The following is a 20,111-nucleotide window of genomic DNA, read 5'->3' as shown; positions in this document are numbered from 1 at the left end:
CTTCTACTACATAGTAGGTAAGTAGGCATATTCGGACGCAACATTAGTATACGCACGTCCAAATCTCGCGAGAAATAGTCCACCACCCGGGTATTTCTCGCCTAGTAATTTGTGAATACTGACGATTCGGACATTCTATTTGTATACTATACTGCTTTTCGCCTACTATATACGTAGTAAGGAAGTGTGCCTTTCGGATTCAGCCACATTCTTAGCCTTTAGCGGCATTTTTGAGAGTCTACTTGCTGCAGAGCAAATGGTTTGAGCTTATTTGTAGCTTCTCCTCACTAGACGTCCAGCGAGGAGGAGCACGTGTCCAGGGAGGAGGAGCTACACTGCAGCAATTGCGTGCTTCGCAGAACTTGGAAAGATGGCAGACAACCCTGACCTTTAAAAAGCTAACTGATGGTGTAGATCTGGGTTAATTCTGTAAATGGTTTTGTATTGTCATGTAGTTTTAGGTGTTGTAAAATGTCTTGTTTTTGACCAATTAAAGTTTCATGGGGAAAAAGGTTACTTTATCCATGTGATTGTCTTAATCAAATGGTAATGAGTCCATCCAAGATTATATTCCTTAGATGCTATATTGATACTTATAGTGGTAGATACTATTTGCACCTCAGTATTGTTGTGCATTAAACATTATGAAATAATAACCATGTAAATCATTATATTTATCCAAATAATTAAAAGGATGGTAACTTATCGAGATAATAAAGCCCAATACCCAACGTACCCCTAACCTTAACCTAAACTTTTTGAATAAAAGGTCATTTTAAGTTTAAATTGATTTTATTGAAAACAAATGCCTTCCTGATCTGATATTTAATGGAATTAGGTAAAAGAGCATTTTTGGCTAAAGGTGAATAAGAACCCCCTATCTCCAACGTCAATCCTCTACACAGCATACCTTACGCCACTGTAGCCGCTGTTTGAAATTACGTCGACAACAAGGTTACCTATTTGTACTCAAATTGATACTCCGTTTTTATTTTTTGAAGTGGAGCTCCTAAGTGTACATTTAAAAGGAATAAACGAGATGAGACAAGCTAATAGGTGTTCATTTAATTTATTTTTGATCACACCTGTAAGGGCAAAGCAAAAACCATATCAGCGTACTTTATTACATTAACAAATTATATATGTTATATATTATATGATTCACAAATAGCGTTAATATGGTGGGGGGAACGAAAGCAGGGGTGCAGATAGTGTAAGTTATATTGTTTGTCATAGAAACAATGTCATGAAAACATGACAAAAGTTAAAGAGAGGAAGTTAAAGTACGACCCATAGAGGTGAAGCTCACGTAGCTCCTCCTCGCTGGATGTGACGTGAAGCTCCTCCTCCCTGGACGTGATCTGTAGCTCCTCCTCGCTGGACGTGACGTAAAGCTCCTCCTCTCTGGACGTGATCTGTAGCTCCTGCTCTCTGGCCGTCTAACGTCCACCCATTTTCTCTGCAGTGAGCGGCAGTTGGCATTTTTGGCCCTAACAGCTTTCCATACATTCACTACTGCTGGAGTGGGTGGGGTGTCCGCCTTAACTCAACTCTTGACGTAGAGCTGACGCTACGGCAGTGACGTATACGGATGTCCCAGAATGCCGCTGTGTGCCAGCGCAGCAATGATCAATGATCAGCAGTAACATTACATTATTGAGAAAGAAATGAACAGTAAACGAGACTGATCAATTACCGATGAGTTAGTTACACAATAGACACGCGGATTGGCTCTTTATTACGTCATCAGTCTGTGTGTGTCACGTCAATGAAATCCGGCTAGAGATCATCCTCATCGGCAGCTTCATTATTATTATAACGTTAACTGATAAAACACACGTACGCGAGGTAAGAGACTTAACGTTACATCAGTACACCTTCATACACACGTGCATTCATCACATAAGATCAGACGGGATTTTTTACTTGTCCTTATCATCCACTCATGTGATGTTATGTGATTGACAGATATACATTACGTTACTCTCAATACACTCGCTGTCGTTGTAACGTCATCGAATACTGTCTATTCTTACTGTGTGTGTGTGTGTATATATATATATATATATATATATATGTGTATGTGTGTGTGTGTGTGTGTGTGTGTGTGTGTATGTATTGTGTATACGGTCATTTCAGGGGTTTACGACACAATGTCACTGTCATCTTGTGTCATTCAGTCATGAATAATGTGTTTTAATATGTTAAGATGTGTGTTTGACAGCAAATGGCCAGTCCCAGAACAAGAAGCGTGCTGAAGGAGGTGCGCACAGAAGATGAAAACAATGTGAGTCAATGGCCTATATATCTAACTGTTATATCATATATTCCTCTGAAGCCACATCTGTCAAAAATTAGATTGTGATGTTGAATGAATGATCTCCACACATACTCATGGCTTGACATTAACCCCAACCATTAATCTCAACCAATATCTAAGACAATATCTCGCTTGGCATTGAACTTTGAGCTTTATCATTTTGCAGGTATTGTTAATGCTCTAACAGCAACATTACACACTAACTAAAGGTTAAAAAATGGTATCACGGGGAATGGCGCCTTTAACTTTGCCCTCAGTCAAAACTATTTGCCCAGGAACAAATAATAGATTTAGAAGACCAAAGACCGCCCGTTAGAGACCATTTTTAAACGCTACAGAGGCATTAGAGCCATCCGTGAGTTTCAGATGCGCTTGTCGATGTGAGGCTGCATTGAGCGGGGTACATGAGCGATGATCGCCCGCTGATCCCCTGGAGCTCACATTTCCAAAACCGTCCAAGATCATTTTCAAATAGACGTTATTATTAACTGACATCAGATTCAAACTTTAAACACATACATTCTTGCCTCAACAACTACATTTTGTGACAAAGGGTCTCAAGACCTGCTTTACATAACAGAAATTGCTGTGTCAACTTGCTACTGTTACAGTGTGGCGGTATGCACCTAAACAAGTTGGTTGCGACCCGAGAACTTGCTAATGTAAACAAGCACATGTTTACTTAAAAAAGAAAAGAAAAAGGAAAGTGCCACACTGCAATGGAAATAATGCATTCTCGGTGAGTGTCCTTTTAAAGTCTCTCTTTCCTTCACACGCTCACCCTGCCTCATTATTTCTCACTAATAACTTCACTAAAGCCACACAGCGCACATTTAAAGGACGTGATGGTTTGGAATTAGTAACGCAGGTTTGTTTAATTGTTATGCTGGGCTGGAATGCACACACAGGCACACTTGCGTTCCATGATTATATGTGAATAAATGCCAAATTAAAATCTGTTCATCACATAAATGTATTAACTAACGTTAACAAACAATGAGCAATACATTTGTTCAAGTTTTTATTTATCTTTTTTAATGTTAGTTATGTAAGCTCTGGTCCATGAATATTAACAAATACAACATTTGATTTTAAATAGTAAATGTACTGGTAAATGTATTAGTAAAATTGACATTAGATTAACAAATCATACATAACAATTAATACATGATGTAAAAATAGACCTCATTGTCTAGTTTCATTTAACTTTTAATAATAAAAAAAAAAAGTTAGGTCTTTAGCGTTATGGCAGTAACCACCTGTGGTATCGAAAATGGTATAGTATTTCGATATTTTTCATGGTATCGTATGGAAGTTAGAAATTCCAGTATACTGCAATAACATAGACACCTACCTTACTCGTGTCATTGTTTTTCCTTCAATGTTAGTTCTGCTCTTATGTGAGCAATACGGCAGGACATCCTAAAATTTATGTTTTATAGCTTTGTGTTCATATTCAGTGCTCTTCCGCATTTCTGTATAGCCTACGCTTTATTAAAAAGGTGTAGGTAGGGCTGCAGCTATCGATTATTTTAGTAATTCGAATAATCGAGTATTCGGATAACAATAACTTTTTCTTTATTAAAGAGCAATTCTTAATATTCAAGAGAAAACAAGACAGGTCTCTTAAAACGAATCACTAACTTGTTTTCTTTTTAGAAAAATTAACATATTTATTGCTGTAATTGCATACATTATTATCTGTGAAAACTAAAGTCATTTAGTACATTCCATTGCCATATTACATTCAAAATGCAATATAATACAAATATATAAATAAGAAACATACATACAAACTTCAGCTTATGCATGATGCATTTAGTTTACCTAAATTATTTTTAAATTTTCAAAGTTCTGTTTTTTAATTGTTTACTATTAAATAGTAATATATTTGTCCACATAAAACTACTGTAGTTAACCCGACTTTTATTTTGGCAGGTCGTCGGAAGACGATTATTTTTTAGTGTGTGTTAGCTTCACTCAGTAAAATGTTCTGAAATAAACTCTCAGAGCAACTCTGCAGATGAAGCTCATGTGTTCATGTCCTCGTACAGCGCAGACGCGGACAAATTCATGAGCATCACACGTGTAGCACGTTAAACTGTGCAGTTCATTCCCTCAGACACGCAAAACAGCCAGATGGCATGTGTAAATAACAGGATTCGGCGTCCACAAGTCCGCATCTAGTTATACGGACTCAATGCAGCCGGAAAACAAGTTTCACTCACAAAATAGATTAAACTAAGTAAAAAAGCTTAGCCATAATGTCACACAGAAACAAGCACAACGACAAACGCACTTCACACAAACAAGCGGCTCTGTTTAATGCACCTGCAAAACTGTATCGCATGCGTGCTACACTGCTCAATACATAGTTATATGTCAGGTGCATATGTGTTTAAACAGCCACAAAGACCGCTTTCAGACTTTAGACGTAATACGTACTGCACTAGTCAGACAGGATCAACTTTGCCGGCTGAAGTCCTAAAAGTTTGGTTTAAAGATAAGGATTGTACCAAGCACAATGTTTTCTCACCATTCTAATGCACACACATGCTGTTTGTCACAGTCTCGCGGTTGTCAGAGCAGAAATGAAAACCGGTAGTTCCCTTACTGTCGGTCTCTCGACGTTGTGTCGAACCGACAGATGAGGTTCGTCCCTGAGAACCAATCGCTTCCGACTACTTAGAAAAGGCCAATGAAAATTGGCGAATGAAATTTGCATGCCGGACTCCGCCCCCGGAAATCCGGGTATAAAAGGGAGACGGCGTGCTTCATTCATTCACCTTTTGTTCTTCGGAGCCTTCGCTTATGAAGATCAACTCTTGCTACTTAGCAAATCTCCAGATTGCCGGTTCTACGACGTGGTGCAGCGGACTGTCCCTTCCTGCGGCGACTTCCCCTGGGCGTCTCAGCGGTTCCAGAGGTGTTCGAGCCATCAGACGGTGCCTCACCATCTGCATTCTAAAAGAGCAAATTTCTCCAGCGTGGCATGTCCCGCTGTTCTCGTGGGTGCGGTGTCCTCATCGAGGAGGGGGACAGGCACGATGTCTGTCTCAAGTGTTTGGGTATCCAGCACGCTGAGGCAGCCTTCGTGGACTCATCTTGCCCGCACTGCGGGCAGATGGTCATGGAGACGTTGCGGTCACGGGTGGCTGTCTTCTCCCAAGAACCAGCCACCACCTCGCATGCTTCCCGGGCTGTGACGAGGATGGCTAAGGCCATTCCGTCCGCCAAGGCGAGCGGCGAGAGTGATATGGGGAACTCTGCGAGCATAAATCCGTCAGCCAAGCGCTCGCGGACCGCTCGCACCCCGTCTTGCTCGCCTCACCGTTCCCTAGCAGACGGTACTACACCATCTGCATCCTCCTTCACGTATTCGGACACGATGTGTGAGGAAGATGAGATGTCAATCGCAGCATCGGAGAGGGAATTGCTAGCATCCGATCCCGACGATTCCTTGCAGCTCCCCCCCCAAGGGGGGTCGAGCTCAGGAGGAGGCGGATTTCGAGATGTCGGCCATGCTTTCCCGGGCCGCCGTGAGCATTGGGTTAGAGTGCACTCCGGTGCCTCTCCCCCAGCGCTCGCGGCTGGATACATGGTTCTTGGGCTCTGAGTCCAACCCCGGTTCCGTTCTTCCCGGAAGTGCATGAGGAACTGACAAAGACGTGGAACGCCCCTTTTTCGGCACGTACACGTCAAACCAGTTCCGTCGCTCTCTCTTCCCTCGATGGTGGGGCAGCTAAGGGTTACGTCAACGTGCCCCAGGTGGAACGCGCAGTCGCGGTGCACCTGTGCCCGCAGGCGGCATCCACCTGGAGAGGTCGACCGAAACTCCCGTCCAAGGCGTGAAGGACTTCGTCATCACTGGTGTCGAAGGCCTACGCTGCTGCGGGCCAAGCTGCCGCGGGCCAAGCTGCCTCCTCTCTCCACGCCATGGCCATCCTGGGGTGGGCTGTTTGGTGACACTGTCGAGGACTTCGCTCAGCAGTTCTCAGCAGTGAAGAAGCAGATGGAGCTGATCAGCCATATCCTACCCCGCCGTGACTCGGCCGCCAACAGGCCTTCGAGATCCATTGCGGCCTCTACTCCCCAGCAGCCCCGGCCCTCTTCGAAGCCAGCTCCGGTCCTGGCGCTCCCTACCTAGGCGGCACCCCGGAAGAGGACATCGAAGAGGAGACCACCACCCCGTTAGCAACCTTCGAGGAAGAAGCGACCCTGACGGGAAGATCCCAGTGAGGTTGTCACCATCGGGCCTGATCCCAGCCATACCATCGCTGGACGGTCGATCCGGGACAGTTCCTGCCCCTACGGGGGCCTAGCTCCCACTTTCTCACAAAAAGAGTTTCCAATCTCCCTGGGTGTTTTTCACAGCCACTCTCACCCTCTGTCAGACGGTGTTCGGCAACTCGACGTTGCGTCTTGGCGAGGCGCAACATTGAATGTACATTGCAGCCCTCAACACTCTGAAATCGACGGTGCATGGAGCTGCATCGCCAGGCAGGCAAACCAGCACAGCCAGTCTTCTTCCCGGGGGTCCACCCCCGGCGAGAGACCCGCACTGCCAGCCATCGAACCACCCCCCGGGGGGTCGATGAAGCAGATCGTACCCTTAGTCCCCCTGTCGCGGTCCCTGGGAGCTTGGCTCGAGCTTCCCACACCGTCACGGTGGCTGAGGAGAACGATCCGTCTCGGCTACGCAATCCATTTTGCCAGAAACCTGCCCAAGTTTCGGGGCATCCTCGCCACCTCAGTCAGAGGCCGGGATGCTCCTGTACTACAGGGCGAGGTCGCCACCCTTCTGGCGAAGGGTGCGATCGAGTCCGTCCCTCTAGCCGAGATGTCCAAGGGGTTTTACAGCCCCTACTTCATCATCCCCAAAAAAGGCGGGGGGATGCGCCCCATCCTAGATCTGCGTACCCTGAACAAGCACCTTCACAAGCTGCCGTTCTGGATGCTCACGCAGAAGCGCATCCTAACATCTGTCAGTTGTCAGGATTGTTTCATGGCAATCGACCTAAAGGACGTTTACTTTCATGTCTCGATTCTCCCTCGTCATCGCCCGTTCCTACGGTTTGCTTTCGAGGGTCAGGCATATCAGTACAGAGTCCTCCACTTCGGTCTGTCCCTGTCCCCACGAGTCTTCACGAAGATCATGGAAGCCGCCCTCTCTCCCCTCAGAGAGAGAGGTGTGCGGGTACTCAACTATCTCGACAACTGGCTTATCTTGGCACACTCGCGAGGGGACAACAACAGGGTACACACAAGGACCTGGTGCTCCGGCAACTAGATCGACTGGGGCTACAGGTCAACCGAGAGAAGAGCAAGCTCTCCCTTGTGCAGAGCATCCTCTATCTTGGTATGGAACTCAACCCTGTCACCATGACAGCGCGACTGTCCACAGAACGCGCCCAGTCGGTGTTGAACTGCCTGGAACATTTCAAGCAGTCAGCGTTTCCCCTGAAACAATTTCAGAGGCTCCTGGGACACATGGCATCCTCGGCGGCGGTGATACCCCTCGGGTTGATGCACATGAGACCGCTCCAACACTGGCTTCAGAGTCGAGTTCCCTGGAGAGCGTGGCACACCGGCAGCAGGCGGATGGTGATTACGCTTCTCTGCCGACGCACCCTAACCCCTTGGTCTTCCATGACCTTCCTTCTATTAGGGGTTCCCCTGGGGCAGGTTACGAGGCATGTCGTGGTGACAACGGACGCCTCCCTGCAGGGTTGGGCTGCAGTGTGCAACGGGCACGCAGTGTCGGGGCTTTGGACGGGCCCCCACCTGCGCTGGCATATCAATTGCCTAGAGTTGTGGACCGTGCTACTCGCATTGAAGAGGCTACAACCTCTCGTGCAGGGCAAGCACATGCTGGTCTGGTTAGACAGCACTACTGCAGTAGCGTATATCAATCGTCAGGGTGGCGTTCGCTCACTGCAGTTAACACGACTCGCCCGACGCCTCCTCCGGTGGAGTCAGCAGGTGACCCGCTCCCTGCTTGCCACGTATATCCCAGGCGACCTGAACCAGACAGCCGATGCGCTCTCTCATCAGTTGATGCCTTGCGGAGAGTGGCGACTCCACCCCAGCGCAGTCCAGCCCATTTGGGTGCAGTTCGGGTAGGCCGAGGTGGACCTGTTCGCCTCCCTCGAAACCACCCATTGCCCGCTTTGGTGTACTCTCTGACCGAGGGACCCCTCGGCACGGATGCCCTAGCGCACAGCTGGCTGCGAGACAAGCAGAAGTACGCCTTCCCCCCAGTGAGCCTCATTGCACAGACCCTGTGCAAGGTCAGGGAAGAGGAGCATCAAGTGTTACTCGTTGCGCCACATTGGCCCAACCGGACTTGGTTCTCGGGGGGAAAAGCTCTTGACGACAGCTCCCCCCTGGCCGATTCCCCTGACGAAGGACCTGCTTTCCCAGGGGAAGGGCACGTTATGGCATCCCAGGCCAGACCTCTGGAACCTCCATGTCTGGCCCCTGGACGGGACGAGGAGATCCTGAGTGGTCTGCCCCCGGCGGTGGTAGAGACCATATCTCAGGCAAGGGCACCAGCCACTAGGCGACTTTACATCTACAAGTGGCGCCTCTTCTCAACCTGGTTTGCTTCTCAAGGAGAAGACCCACGGAGTTGTGCGATCGGGACCGTGCTGTTCTTCCTACAAGAGAGACTCGAGACTAACCTCTCCCTTTCCACACTGAAAGTGTGTGCAGCCGCCATTGCCGCTCATCACAACTCAGTTGCTGGAAAGTCTCTAGGACAGCACGACCTGGTCATTAAGTTCCTAAGGGGCGCTAGGAGGCGGAATCCGCCTCGTCTGCGCTCCATACCCTCTTGGGACCTGGATGTGGCCCTGACAGGTCTCACCAGGCCCCCCTTTGAGCCCCTAGGGGATGCCGCTCTTCCTCATCTCATGATGAAGACAGTTATCCTGTTGGCGCTCACCTCTATCAAGAGGGTAGGAGACCTACAGGCATTCTCCGTGTCCCCTGACTGCCTAGAATTCGGACCCAGGGATTCTCACGTTATCCTGACACCTCGGCCCGGCTATGTGCCCAAAGTTCCCACCACTCCTTTTCGGGACCAGGTAGTGAACTTACAGGCACTCCCCACTGGGGAGGAAGACCCAACCCTGTCCGTGTTGTGTCCAGTTCGCGCGCTGCGCCTTTACTTAGACCGCACGCAGAGCTTCAGGAGCTCGGATCAGCTCTTTGTCTGTTTCGGAGGTCAGCAGAAGGGGCGAGCTGTCTTCAAGCAAAGGTTGGCGCACTGGATTGTGGACGCTGTCACGACAGCCTACCAATCCCAAAATCGCCCGTGCCCGTACATAACATGTCCAGAGTTTTGCGGGCTGTGCGTCAGTAACGTTAATCACGGTCCGTGGGGAAACGCGGTGCTCCGTGTGAGTTAAATGGATTAAACAAAGGTTTGGGGCGTTTGTATTCGAGTTACTCGAGCAATGGTTGCAGCCCTAGGTGTAGGCTATAGTATTTTGAGCCATTTGGTCTGAATAGATTAAGCAACATTAAGCATTTAGTACGGTACACAGCCTAATATAAAATAGGCTATAATTATAATTTGGCCGATTTGGGGGATTTTTTAATTGATCGGCATCGGCTAACTGTGCTGCAAACTAGGCCGATTAACAGGCAAGTGGATCTGTGAGCAGGTAAGCGTTGTTGTGGAGCACGCGACGCTGCCTCTTGCGGTATAACACTGCGATGTCCCTCTGCCTGCTAACTTTTTAACTACCTGATAACTTCACAAGAAAACTGTAAGATTTAAATAATTGTGTATATTTCATTGATTAAATATGATGCTACTTGAGAATGCTAGTAACTTTTTGGACCGCTATTGTTAGCGAGCCTTCAACCACATAGTTTAGGCTACATTTATGCACGGGTACCAAAACATGGTGACGAGCCCAGCGGCAAAATTATTACAGTTGTCTGCATTTTATAGCTAGATCAACTCTGACGTTATCAATACTGTTTCTGTACAGGAGAATTTCTCTCCCTCTGAGGCTGCGTGAGACGGAGCAACTCGCACTTCCTGCTTAAATGTATCTGTGGGTCGGACTCTGTTTATACTTGGTATTAAGATGCATTTTGGTCGATCTTTCAAACATACAATTCAATTCAATTTTATTTATATAGCGCTTTTCACAATGTGGATTGTTCCATAGCAGCTTTACAGGAGAAAAACAGAAAAACACAGAAAATGTAAAACACAGCACAGTGCATCGTGTTTATAGAACAAACAAGATCATTCTAGTAAGTAATATCTAATATCAGAAGTCTCCCGGTGAGCAAGCCAGCCAACAATGCCCTGTGGCAAGGAACCCAAACTCCAATGATAAATAAATGGAGGAAAAAAAAACCTCGGGAGAAACCAGTCTCAGCCGGGAGGGCCAGATCTCCTCTGACGTGTCATAGCTTCACTCATTTACTTTGATTAAAAGTTACTGAGTAAATGTTTACGAAGAAAAGGTAGCGTTTATTAGTTGTGATTTTAGAAGTTTCATTTGTTGAAACTGTTTGGGTCTAATTCGTCTTATTTTTTTATCGATATCAGGCAACAGAGGAATGTTATAAGCAAGGAAAATAATAATGGCATAATGTAACTGAGTGCAGCTATAACTTCAAACTGCTGTCATGTGATGAAAGTTTAGCATTAAATACTAATCATTATAAATTTAGCATTAATGTGACAAGTAATCCGTCTTTGCTCTTGGTTGGGGATGGAATTGCCTGAGATGGAGCTGGGGTGGTCAGTCAGGCTCTGCAGGAGGATGGCACAGGATGTTCAGATGGAGCTGGCATAATCTCTAGTTAGGGATGCAGGGCTCTAGACTAACTTTTTGCACTGGTTGCACTGGTGCGCCTAACTTTTTTTCTTAGGTGCACCAGCACAAAAGTTAGGTGCACCCAAATTTTCGACCACATCGCATTTAACACCGCAGTTTTACAAGTTCACCTTTTTTATAAATCGCTGTCCATATAGGCAATATTGACTTGTAAATGATTAACTAACAATCTGGTCAACATAAAGTTCTTTATTTGAAGCACAATTCTACAAGAAAGCAGGGCTCTAGACTAACACTTGAGAGAGGTGGCACTGGTGCTACCAAGTTATTCAGTTGGTGGCACCAGCCCTTAATTTGATAGCACCAGAGTTGTGGGGTGAGGTAAGAAAAAAGAATCACTAAAACTTCATTAAAATGTGTTTAATACATTAATAAATCAATTAGAAATTAATACAAATCATTTTTTATGATTGAATTATTTTTATTGTATATGTAAACTCTCTTTCAACACTTTACCATATTTAAAGCACATCTTTCTTAAAGCTACTTTCTTCCTTTATTTGTTGTGAACGACTCCTATAAGAGAACACAATTCCTTTAATATCAGTGAGTGTTTTTGGGCCCGTCCGTTGTTGTTTGATGAAAATTATAAACAGAGATCTTTATTATGCTGCTGACCCTTTAAGAGCTTGCGCAATATACTGGAACACGTGTTTTGTTTCCCAACTGTTTGGTCACGAAACAAACTGAATACCTTTACAAGGTTTCTTGTTAATATGGGAATTTTTAGGTTATTTTGTGTTAATATGTCCGTTTCAGAGTAAGAAGGCATGAAAGACAACTCCGTTTAGTAGTTTGTGCTCTGACTCTCTGGGCGCGCACATATCTCAAACAACCCGCGAGACCTGAAGGCTTTTAGTGATTATTCTTCATGAAAGCTGCATCGATACACGTTTGGCTTCTATCAATAGCGACTCACAAATAAATAGAATTTAGCGTATATGCATGTATAACGTTTTGTATGCTTTGCAGTATTGTTAGAGATCTTTATACAATAGTTCAGTGCTTAAAGTTTAAACACGTGTTTCCTGCATTAGCTTCACATGCATACAATACTTGCAACACATTTCGTTATCTTTGCTGTTTTGTACCTTAGCGGGGGAAATTCTTGTATTCTGCATATTTATTTAAGTTGCAAGATTGAGCGCTTCACTCGTCTGCTCTTTCGGTCCTTCGCCTCATACCCGTAACCTGCGAATTACGTCTTTGGGGGCGAGGCACTGATAGATAAGTAAATGGTTGAAGGAGGGGAGACGAAAATGAGTGACTGAATGCGCAGCTTGCGCAATATAACATTTCTGCGCATTAAATTTATAATACGCAAAAATTATATATTGATCAGTTTGACAGTCGCACCGGTGCGACCATTAAGAAAAACTTGTCGCACTGGCAGGAAAATTTGTCGCAAAATGAGACCATTTAGTCGCAGTCTAGCGTGTCACACATTGGTTATGATTTTTGGACGGATCAGGCCTTAACTTAACATTCTTAACGAAAAAGTTGTCAATCGTTCTTTTCATCTTCTCTCATCATCCGCGGCTACATCCACTCTGTTTATCTGACGGGCGTAGGCTACTCACCTCTCTGTCCGACTGCAGCACAGCATTTTCAAACGTACACAGACGTACAGGAATATCTGGACCACGACCAATCAGAGGGGGGTCCGCCCTTCACTATCTCTGATTGGTTTAGACCATGATATGGGCCTAATGTGTCTGCTGTTGAACCACAGGGAGACTTTCGCAGAGACTTTTTTTCCCTCGAACGGCTGGTCGCACCGGTGCGACCTCAGATTTTTTTTAGTCGCACCATTGAGAAATTAGGTCGCATGTGCGACCAAATTGGTCGCACTCTAGAGCCCTGGGATGTGCATATGACGTTCATCTGGTCCTGGCATAATCTCTCCATACCTCGGGATGGGCAAAAAGAGAATAATTAGCGTAGCTGCTGTTCATTAATTAATTAATTAATTTAACATATTATGTATTAAGTGAATGCTTGGCTGAAAAGATGTGTCTTTAATAATAATAATAATAATACATTTTATTTAATGGCGCCTTCTGTGACACTCAAGGACACCATACAAGCAATAGAAACATAAAACAATTTACATAAAATAAATATGATATAAAATATGATATAAAATGTGATATAAAATATCACATATATGCCTGCCTAAAAAGATATGTTTTCAGACGAGATTTAAAAGTAGTGAGAGAGTCACAATTGCGAATGTCCTGTGGAAGCATGTTCCACAGATAAGGAGCAGCATAGCTGAAAGACCGAGATCCCATAGAAGCCAGGCGCATCCGAGGAAGAACTAAGGAGTATGTAGATGATGATCTGAGTTCGAGAGGGGGTATAGGCTAAAAGTAGATCTGATAAATAGGATGGAGCCAGGTTATGAAGAGCTTTATAGAAAAGAAGCAGGATTTTAAATCCAGTATGCTGTGTAACAGGAAGCCAGTGAAGTTGTTGGAGAACAGGAGATATGTGATCCATCTTGGGAGTTCTAGTGATTACTCGTGCAGCAGAGTTCTGTACTAACTGTAACTTGTGTAAGAGTTTGTGGGGAAGACCATAGAAAAGAGCATTGCAGTAGTCGATACGTGAGGTAACGAGAGCATGGACCAGAGTAGCAGTGCTCCTTGTCGAGAGGGCGGGGCGAAGGCGATTAATATTACGAATGTGATAGTAAGCCGATCTTGTTAAAGTGTGCTTCAAAAGACAGAGTACTGTCAAGGATAACCCCCAAGCTTTTACCCTGCATTGAAGGAGCAATCATAGAACCATCAATGCACATTGAAAAACCACTGGTCTTGGATTAGGGTTGTTCCAATAGACGATATTATCGTGTATCGACGATCCTCAGACCTATCGGCGATAGCTGATTCCCTAGACGATAGTTGGCTGTTTGCCAATATATGTTGCAAATCAATATTACAAACGCGCATTGCGCATTTCTTCATGCAAGAGAGCTTGCAATGCACGCGGCTTAGGCTTTTCCTTGCACCAGAGAGAGTTTATAATGTGCCGGCTTTGAGTTTTCAGTGCACGAGAGAGCTTGTGATGCGCACGGCTCTGGCTTTTCTTCAAGCTAGAGAGACTTTATAATGTGCGGGCTTTGAGTTTTCAGTGCACGAGAGAGCTTGTGATGCGCTTGTGAATTGCGCCTTTATCTATGACAAACTGTATTTGTGGACAAAAACAGAAGCTTACGTGTCTAGAAAATGCTCATGTGTGACTGCAATTAACATTCTATCAGAGTGTATGTTCAGTGCAGTTGGCAACATTGTTACTTACCACCGCAACCTTTTAAACAAGAGAAAGTAAACTATTGCTGCTGTAAGTCAATATCATTCATCCAAAAGCTGCTGCCTCTGCACAAGCTCCACAGTGCTTGCACAACAAGGCTAAATAAAAATAAATAAACTTACTAATAAGGTAAATTATAGATTTAAGATTTTCATTAATAATCTAATAGCATTTGAAATTTTGTAATGAAGACGTGTCAAGTGACCGCGTCCTTCTTTATCCAGCTCTATCATCTCAGCTCTTGTCAGGTCGCCGCTTCCCATTCTCCACTCCACCATCAGGTCAGGCCATGGACTGCATCCTGCTCGCTGTGGTAACCTTGGAACAATGAGACAAGACTGGCTGAGAGCAGAGTACTGTTCTGCACTCTTTGATGCAACAAGTACATCAGTTGTGTGTTTGGTTCCAGTTGATCTAACTAATGCAGCCTAAACCCTCAGAGGATTTATATTATGGAAGAGTAGTGTATGCAATATTAAAGAGATGCGTCTTTAGTCTAGATTTAAACTGACAGAGTGTGTCTGCCTCCCGGTCAGTGCAGGGAAGACTATTCCAAAGTTTAGGCGCTAGATAGGAAAAGAATCTACCACCTGCACTTGATTTTGAAATTCTAGGTATTACCAACTGACAGAACGCCTGAGAGCGTAATGCACGTGAAGGACTGTAATACAAAAGGAGTTCATTCAAGTACTGAGGAGCTAAACCATGTAGGGCTTTATAGGTAATAAGCAAGATTTTAAAGTTAATGCGATGCTTTATTAGGTAACCAGTGCAAGGTTGACAGAACCGGGCTAATATGTTCATACTTTTTTGTACGTGTAAGAACTCGAGCTGCCGCGTTTTGGACCAGTTGGAGTCTTTGTAATAAGCCTGCAGGGCATCCACCTAACTGTGCATTACAGTAATCTAGTCTTGATGTCATGAATTAACTTCTCTGCATCTGACAGCATATGACGTAGTTTAGATATATTCTTAACATGGAAAAACGCAATTTTACAGGTGTTGGCAACGTGGCTATTGAATACAACGCCAATATTCTTAGCTGACGACGAGGGTTTTATGGAACATCCATCAATAGTTAAGCAGTATTCTTGGTTGTCACTAAGTAGTGCATTACAGTAGTCAAGTCTTGAGGTCACAAATGCATGAATATGCTTCTCTGTGTCAGCAACACATAGAATATTTCATAATTTGGCAACATTTCTAAGGTGGAAGAAGGCTGTTTTTGTGACATTTGAGATGTGATTTCCAAATGACAGGTTGCTGTCTAATATAACGCCTAGGTCTTCAACAGTAGTCGTTGAAGTAACAATTCAGCCTTCAATTTGCAGGTATAATCCTAAATATTCTGCTTGTGTCTTTGCTCCGATAAGTAATATTTCTGTTTTATTAGAGTTTAAAAGAAGGAAATTACAAGTCATCCAATGTTTTATATCTTCGATGCACTCTGCCAATTTGGATAGCTGGAAGGAATCATCTGGTTTTGATGAGATATATAGCTGAGTATCATCTGCATTAGTGTTGTCACGATACCAAACTCCGGTACCAGTCGGTACTACACTGCGTTCCAAATTATTATGCAAATTGGATTTAAGTGTCGTAAACATTTAATTTTATATTGTTCAATTAAACTTATGGATGGTATTGTGTCTCAGTGCTCTTTGGATCACTGAAATCAATCTCANGCTGCGACGTCAGCAAGGAGGTGGCGGAGTCATGTTTTGGGCTGGAATCATGGGGAGACAGCTGGTGGGCCCCTTTAGGGTCCCTGAAGGTGTGAAAATGAACTCTGCAAGGTATGTAGAGTTTCTGACTGAGCACTTTCTTCCATGGTACAAAAAGAAGAACCATGCCTTCCGTAGCAAAATCATCTTCATGCATGACAATGCACCATCTCATGCTGCAAAGAATACCTCTGTGTCATTGGCTGCTATGGGCATAAAAGGAGAGAAACTCATGGTGTGGCCACCATCCTCCCCTGACCTCAACCCTATTGAGAACCTTTGGAGCATCCTCAAGCGAAAGATCTATGATGGTGGGAGGCAGTTAGCATCAAAACAGCAGCTCTGGGAGGCTATTCTGACATCCTGCAAAGAAATTCAATCAGAAACTATCCAAAAACTCACAAGTTCAATGGATGCAAGAATTGTGAAGGTGATATCAAAGAAGGGGTCCTATGTTAACATGTAACTTGCCCTGTTAGGATGTTTTTGATTGAAATAGCTTTTGATTTCAGTAAATATGACCTCCTAATGCTGCAAATTCAACAAATGACCATTTTCAGTTTTTTACAACCTATGAAATGTTTTCAAACTCTGTTGTGCATAATAATTTGGAACAGTGCATTTTGAGTTTTTCATTTTTTAAATAAATACTGTTGTCAGTGGGAGGTTTGTTCAATAAAATTCCAAATGTACCCTAACTGTTGATTACTTGAAAATTATACTGACTGTCATTTGCATCGACAAATTAGGAAAACCAGAGAAAGATATCATTTGCATAATAATTTGGAACGCAGTGTAAATGTGACGATACTTGCATTTCCCGCTATCATTTTGAGCGCTGTTGAACAGATTATGGAAGACCTCTGATTGGCTATTGTGTTTCTAAGGTCATCGGATATGTTGGATACACAGATACACACGGAAGCGTTTGAAAGTCTATCAAAGTAAAAATCAAACGCTTCCATGTGTATCTGTGTAAGCGCTCTGTAGAGAGTGCAATGCAATGATCATTTCACGTGCTTCCGGGTTTGGTTGCGCAAGCGCTCGGAAAGGAGCCATTCAAAGACATATATATGGCAAGTATATGGAGAATAGCAAGGGTCCTAAAACCGATCCCTGAGGTAATCCATAATTTAATTGCGTTTGATTTGATGATTCCCCATTTAAATGGACAAATTGATGTCTGTCTGATAAGTAAGATCTGAACCATTGTAGTGCCTGTCCCTGAATACCGGTATAATTGTGTAAGCGATCTAGAAGTATTTTATGGTCTACAGTATCGAACGCAGCACTAAGGTCAAGCAGGACTAGGAGTGAGATGTTACCTTTATCTGATGCTATAAGCAGGTCGTTTGTGTTTTTTTATGAGCGCAGTTTCAGTGCTATGATGCGGTCTAAAGCCTGACTGAAACTGTTTGTTTATGTCATTATTTTGTAAGAAAGAGCACAACTGAGTGGACACTACTTTTTCTAGCATTTTAGACAGGTAAGGGAGATTTGAAATCGGTCTATAGTTTCCTAGTTCATTGGGGTCTAAGTTTGGTTTCTTGATAAGAGGCTTAATGACGGCCAGCTTAAAGGGTCCTGGGACATGGCCTAGATTAATTGACGAGTTGATAATGTTATAAATGGGCTCAATTGCAACAGGTAATAACTCTTTTAATAATTTAGTTGGTATAGGGAAAAAAATCATGAATTCATTACTACCAAGGTGCGGCGGAATAACCAGGTCAGGTGAAGTCTGTTTATTTGTTAGTTTAGCAACTGTACTAAATAAAAACCTTGGATTGTTTTTGTTAGTTTCTATGAGGTTGCGGAGGTGCTCAGCCTTTGCTGCTTTTAGTGCCTTTTTATAACAGTTTGCACTCTCTTTCCACGCAATTTTAAAGACCTCTAATTGGGTTTGTTTCCATTTGCGCTCCAGTTTACGTGTTTCTCTTTTAAGGGCGCGAGTGGTGCTATTGTTCCATGGTGCTATGTTTTTCTCATTAATCTTTTTTTACTTCATAGGTGCGATAGCTTCTAATGTATTAGAAAAAATTGTGCACAATTTGCTGGTCATGTCATCGAGCGATTCTGTATTTATTGGTAAGGTTATTAAAGGGGTCAGATTTGGCAAGCTCTTTGTTAAACTATCTTTTGTAGTCGAGGTAATTGTTCTACCCTGTCGATAACGAGTTATACGGCTGATTTCTGCAGTGCGCAGTGTACATGTTATAAGATGGTTATCGGTGACATCGTCGCTTTGAGGTATAATCAAGTCTAGTGTATGATTAGATGATGTATGATGAGCACTATCTACGTGGATATTAAAATCTCCGACAATTAGTACTTTGTCAACGTTAACCAATAGGTCCGATAAGAAGTCCGTGAACTCTTTAAGAAAATCAGTGTAGGGACCAGGGGGTCTATACACAGTAGCCAATGTAAAAGAAAGTTTTTTTACTTTCGTTTGGAACAAATATGTTCAACGCAAGCACTTTAAATTATTTAAGTTTATGCTCTGTTCTCTGAGTTACAGTGTACTGGAACAAGTTTGATGTTACAGATTCTAAATGTTGTGTCTAATTTGAAAATACACTTAATTGTTTGTCTGTAATTCCTTAATGTTATCCATTGCACTAATTCTGCCGTTCACTATTTATGGTTTAGAGCTCCATCTAGTGGCGAGTTTGACGTTGCTTTAGTTCTGTGATTTTCTGGTATTCACTTGAATCAGGAAGTAGTGAGTGCTCCATGCGGGCCACGGTTAACGATGGCTCTCTGTAATCGCCATATGTTTCTGTAATATTTAACATTGCAACAGCATTGCTTGTGAGTATTTACCAGATTTACATGGATGTTCATTATACAGTACTTCGAGAAATGTGAATTGTTCCAGTTTAAGATAATTATTGACAATTTTCCGTCTGGCTAGTGCATTAGCCACATTGTGCTAGCGTAATATCGCTGTATTCATTGTGTACATTACAAAATGCTATGTTTATTTGCAAGCAGAGTATTACACTATTGTGGATGTTGATATGATGCTGTAATTGTTGTTAATTCCTTGACATTATTATTATTGTTGAAATATGTTTACTTGTTTATTTGTAGTTTCACTCCATACCCAAAACCAATAAACCTGTGGGCAAACAAGCTTCTTGTCTTCAGAGTCGTGTGAGGGAAGGGAGTTTATCTGACTGTCAAAACACCAGAAAACGAGTTGAGGACAGTACAGTGAAAAAGCAGCTGCAGAAAAATTACAGCATCACTTTGTGAAGATTCCAGTAAATGAAAGAGTATTGTGTGCGTAATGGAGTCCACACCCTCACGCAAAACCAGATCAGAATGGTCAATTTCACGATCGGGAGCTCCTCTACAAATGCTGCAGCTGCAATGGCCAGAGCAAAAGCGGAAGCAGCCAAGGCACGTTTAATGTATGCAGATGAGGAAGAAAAAATAAAGGTGGAGAAAGCAAAATTGGAAGCAAAAATGGATAAAATGGTGTTAGAGAGAGAAACTGCTGCAGCTGTAGCCGAAGCAGAAGCTCTAGAAGCAGCTGTTGACACTAGCGTCCATAGTAAACAGGATCCTCCACTGGAAACAGCTCCGGTGGATGTTATGCAATGAAAGTGTGAATATGTTGAACAGATGAATCTACAAGCAGTCATAGAATCAGCATCAAAAGCAGAGACACTCCCTCCAGATGAAACCATACAGCCTCACACAGAGTTATCAGTCAAACATTCTGTTCCAGCTACACGTTTCATGGCAGATAGTTACTCAGACGATGCTGAATTTTATCATATGCAACCAAAAAGAGATTCTGCTCAACCATCACAATTCTCACCAGCCATGAATCATCTTCCTGGTAACACTCAAGATGATAACCAGCGCAGAAGG

General features: G+C 43.7%; 1 protein-coding gene across 8 annotated transcripts in view; it reads left to right on the top strand.

Annotated features, from left to right (window-relative positions):
* The first annotated feature begins 1,560 nt into the window (after positions 1–1,560).
* arfgap1 (ADP-ribosylation factor GTPase activating protein 1) overlaps positions 1,561–20,111 on the top strand; it is a 58,276-nt gene continuing 39,725 nt past the window's right edge. For 6 of the 8 annotated variants that reach the window (XM_057362853.1, XM_057362848.1, XM_057362851.1 and 3 more), the window contains exons 1-2: positions 1,561–1,848; positions 2,225–2,287. In XM_057362853.1, the coding sequence (XP_057218836.1) occupies positions 2,228–2,287 (60 nt within the window). In that variant the 5' untranslated portion in view covers positions 1,561–1,848; positions 2,225–2,227. The remainder of the gene's footprint in view (positions 1,849–2,224; positions 2,288–20,111) is intronic. The other 2 variants (XM_057362852.1, XM_057362849.1) reach the window with 1 other exon arrangement.

The sequence above is a fragment of the Triplophysa rosa genome, linkage group LG20 (assembly GCF_024868665.1).
Source record: "Triplophysa rosa linkage group LG20, Trosa_1v2, whole genome shotgun sequence".
NCBI classification, from domain to species: domain Eukaryota; kingdom Metazoa; phylum Chordata; class Actinopteri; order Cypriniformes; family Nemacheilidae; genus Triplophysa; species Triplophysa rosa.
Note: the sequence above shows the minus strand (reverse complement) of the source record. Positions and strands in the feature narration are given on the sequence as shown.